The sequence below is a fragment of the Silene latifolia genome, chromosome 1 (assembly GCF_048544455.1).
Source record: "Silene latifolia isolate original U9 population chromosome 1, ASM4854445v1, whole genome shotgun sequence".
NCBI lineage: Eukaryota > Viridiplantae > Streptophyta > Magnoliopsida > Caryophyllales > Caryophyllaceae > Silene > Silene latifolia.
In genome coordinates this window covers 2,528,413-2,531,035 of record NC_133526.1, presented here as the reverse complement: position 1 = coordinate 2,531,035, position 2,623 = coordinate 2,528,413, and the positions used below count along the sequence as shown (strand labels likewise).

The 2,623-nt window shown below is 37.9% G+C and overlaps 1 protein-coding gene across 1 annotated transcript; it reads left to right on the top strand.

Annotated features, from left to right (window-relative positions):
- Positions 1–127: 127 nt before the first annotated feature.
- On the top strand, positions 128–1,827 carry LOC141592488 (serine/threonine-protein kinase SAPK3-like). The gene is made up of 8 exons (XM_074413191.1): positions 128–198; positions 289–390; positions 575–628; positions 723–815; positions 892–993; positions 1,069–1,173; positions 1,268–1,366; positions 1,509–1,827. The coding sequence occupies exons 2-8, from the start codon at positions 322–324 to the stop codon at positions 1,686–1,688; spliced, it is 702 nt and encodes a 233-aa protein (XP_074269292.1). The 5' UTR covers positions 128–198; positions 289–321; the 3' UTR covers positions 1,689–1,827.
- The last annotated feature ends 796 nt before the right edge of the window (positions 1,828–2,623 follow it).

Genomic DNA, 2,623 nt, shown 5'->3' with positions numbered 1-2,623 from the left:
TCCCAAATCGGTGCTGTAAAGATGAACAATCGTCCACCAACTCTAATATTACGAGCCCTTTTGAGCAGGAACCCAAGAGTAAATCCGTGAGGTCTTGACCCATAATTCGTGCATTTGTTTCAGATTTATGAAAAGGTTCAAAGGGAGATCTTCAGTCACAGGTCTCTAAGGCATCCAAATATTGTACTGTTTAAGGAGGTAAGTCTGTATGAATTACAAACATTTATCTTGTTGGTTCTTGGTATGTAATTGAAATGGGTTAGTTAATGATGAAATCAAATTTTGTAGGTGTTTGTAACGCCGACACATTTGGCTATAGTTATGGAGTATGCTTCTGGTGGCGATCTCTTTAACAGAATACGTTCTGCTGGTCAGTTTAGTGAAGACGAGGTTAAGAAACAAGTGCTGTACAGTTTATACACATTCAGGTTCCGTTTGGTTTGATGGAAACTACTCTCAGGAGACTGAAAAGTCTGAAGTTTTCCTGCAGAATAATTTTCGCCAAACTAAACAGGCAGGCTGTTGGTAAAAATGTTTGAAGTTTGATCTGATATAAGTCTGTCCTGTGGAACAGGCGAGAATTTTGTTTCAGCAGTTGATTTCCGGAGTCAGCTACTGTCATTCCATGGTAAATAACTTGTATTCCATTCCGTACTAAAAAAACATTCAGTTGAGTTTATTTTTGCATTTGATCTTCATACTTATTACTGAGTTTCCTGCAGGAAATCTTCAACAGGGATCTTAAACTGGAAAACGCGCTTCTTGATGGAAGCCCAACACCACGTCTCAAGATATGCGACTTTGGTCATTGTCAGGTCTGTTTTTTCAAGATAAACGAGTTCATTATGGGTTTTCGGTAATAATTTTTTCTATCTTTTCTGTCTCTCTCAGTCGGGAATCCTGCATTCGCAGCCTAAAGGCCCTAAACGCACTGTAGTAACACCGGTGTACATTGCACCAGAGGTTTTGTTACAAAAGGAATACGATGGAAAGGTACAGCTCGGAAACCTAAACATTTAACCCCAGAGAATCAGAAATTAGTAGAGTTTACAGCTTATATTATTACAGATTTCTGATGTTTGGTCTTGTGGAGTGACTCTATATATGATGCTGTTCGGTACATGTCCTTTTCAAGAACCTGAAGATCCTAGGAATTTACGGAAAACAATTGGGGTGAGTTTGATTTCTTAGACCTTATAAAACTGACCCATTTGCTCGGTGATCTAGAGTTTGGAGAATAATGTAACAAATGTTTCATTGTCGACAGAGGATATTGGGCGTGCAATACTTCGTCCCTGATAATGTACGTGTATCAGCTGATTGTCTGCACCTCCTGTCACGTATCTTTGTCGCTGATCCATCTAAGGTAATATATAGACTAATGCACGTTTCAATGCGTTTTTTTTTTTTTCCGAAGTAAGGTTGCATACATCTGATCCCTCAGTAATGTCGTTTCTACTGTAGTATATGCGTGAATATAGATTACGCAGTTTAATCAATCTTTGCAGAGGATTACCATCTCAGAAATCAAACAGCACCCATGGTTCCTAGAGAATTTGCAAACAAGCCATTCAAAATCAGATGGTGAACAGCCGGTTCAAAGTGAGGAGGATATATTGCGTATCATAGAAGAAGCGAAGACACCCGGGGAAGCGACAACTAGCAGGAGTCGAGTGTTTGGATGGTGATGACTGATGACGCTGAGGCCGAAATGTTGGTTTTAGGTGGTGATTTTGTATACCAAGAAGAGCCTGTAATTTGTAGTGGAAATATAAGTGACTGAAAATAGTGGGATTTCAGTTTCAAAGCTAATCTGATTACACAGTATTTGACAAATAATATATAATCCGTCCGTCTCAATTATTTATTTAGCTCAAGGCAAACATTTTGAGGCCCAGTTTGCGACTAGTAAGTAGTTAAGGAGGGAGCCCATCAAGTTAGTAAGAAGGCCCGTAGCCCATTTCATAGTCGGTCTCATTTTAGCCCCTTTATTATACCGAAACGTTAATATTTTTAATTACATAAATAAAGTAAATAATTAGGAGAAGAAATAAAGAAATTTAGTCTTAAATGAAAATTGAAGTACAAAAAAGAACACAATTTTGTAGCATAAAACCGTTTTATCAATAGCATTGGTCTTAATAATGGAAAGCCCAATTAATTAATTAAATTAGTTGATAAATTAGTGAAAACTGTTTTATTTTGATAACCTAATATTTTATATTTATGAATTGTATATTTAGATATATTAGTTTTCATCATAATAATCTGGCTACTGAAATAAAATTAAAGTCTGAATATAATTAAATGTTTATATTGAGCTAGTATTTTTTTGGAGTCAATTCTATGCTATAGGACGGTTTATAGGAGAGTTGATACGTATTCGTAAGTCGGAGCTAGCTACTCTTACTAAATCGGCCCATGATGTGAATTTGGGTAGCCCACTCTAATGGAGTAATGGGCGTGCGAGGAATTTTTTGGGGCTTCCTCCATATCTCATTTTATGCATCATTCTACAACAATATTACTAGAGCTGGCAAGTCTGACCCGACCCGAACCCGAGCAAACCCGACCCGACCCTGAAAACATTGTGACCCGTAACCGACCCGACCCGACCCGACCC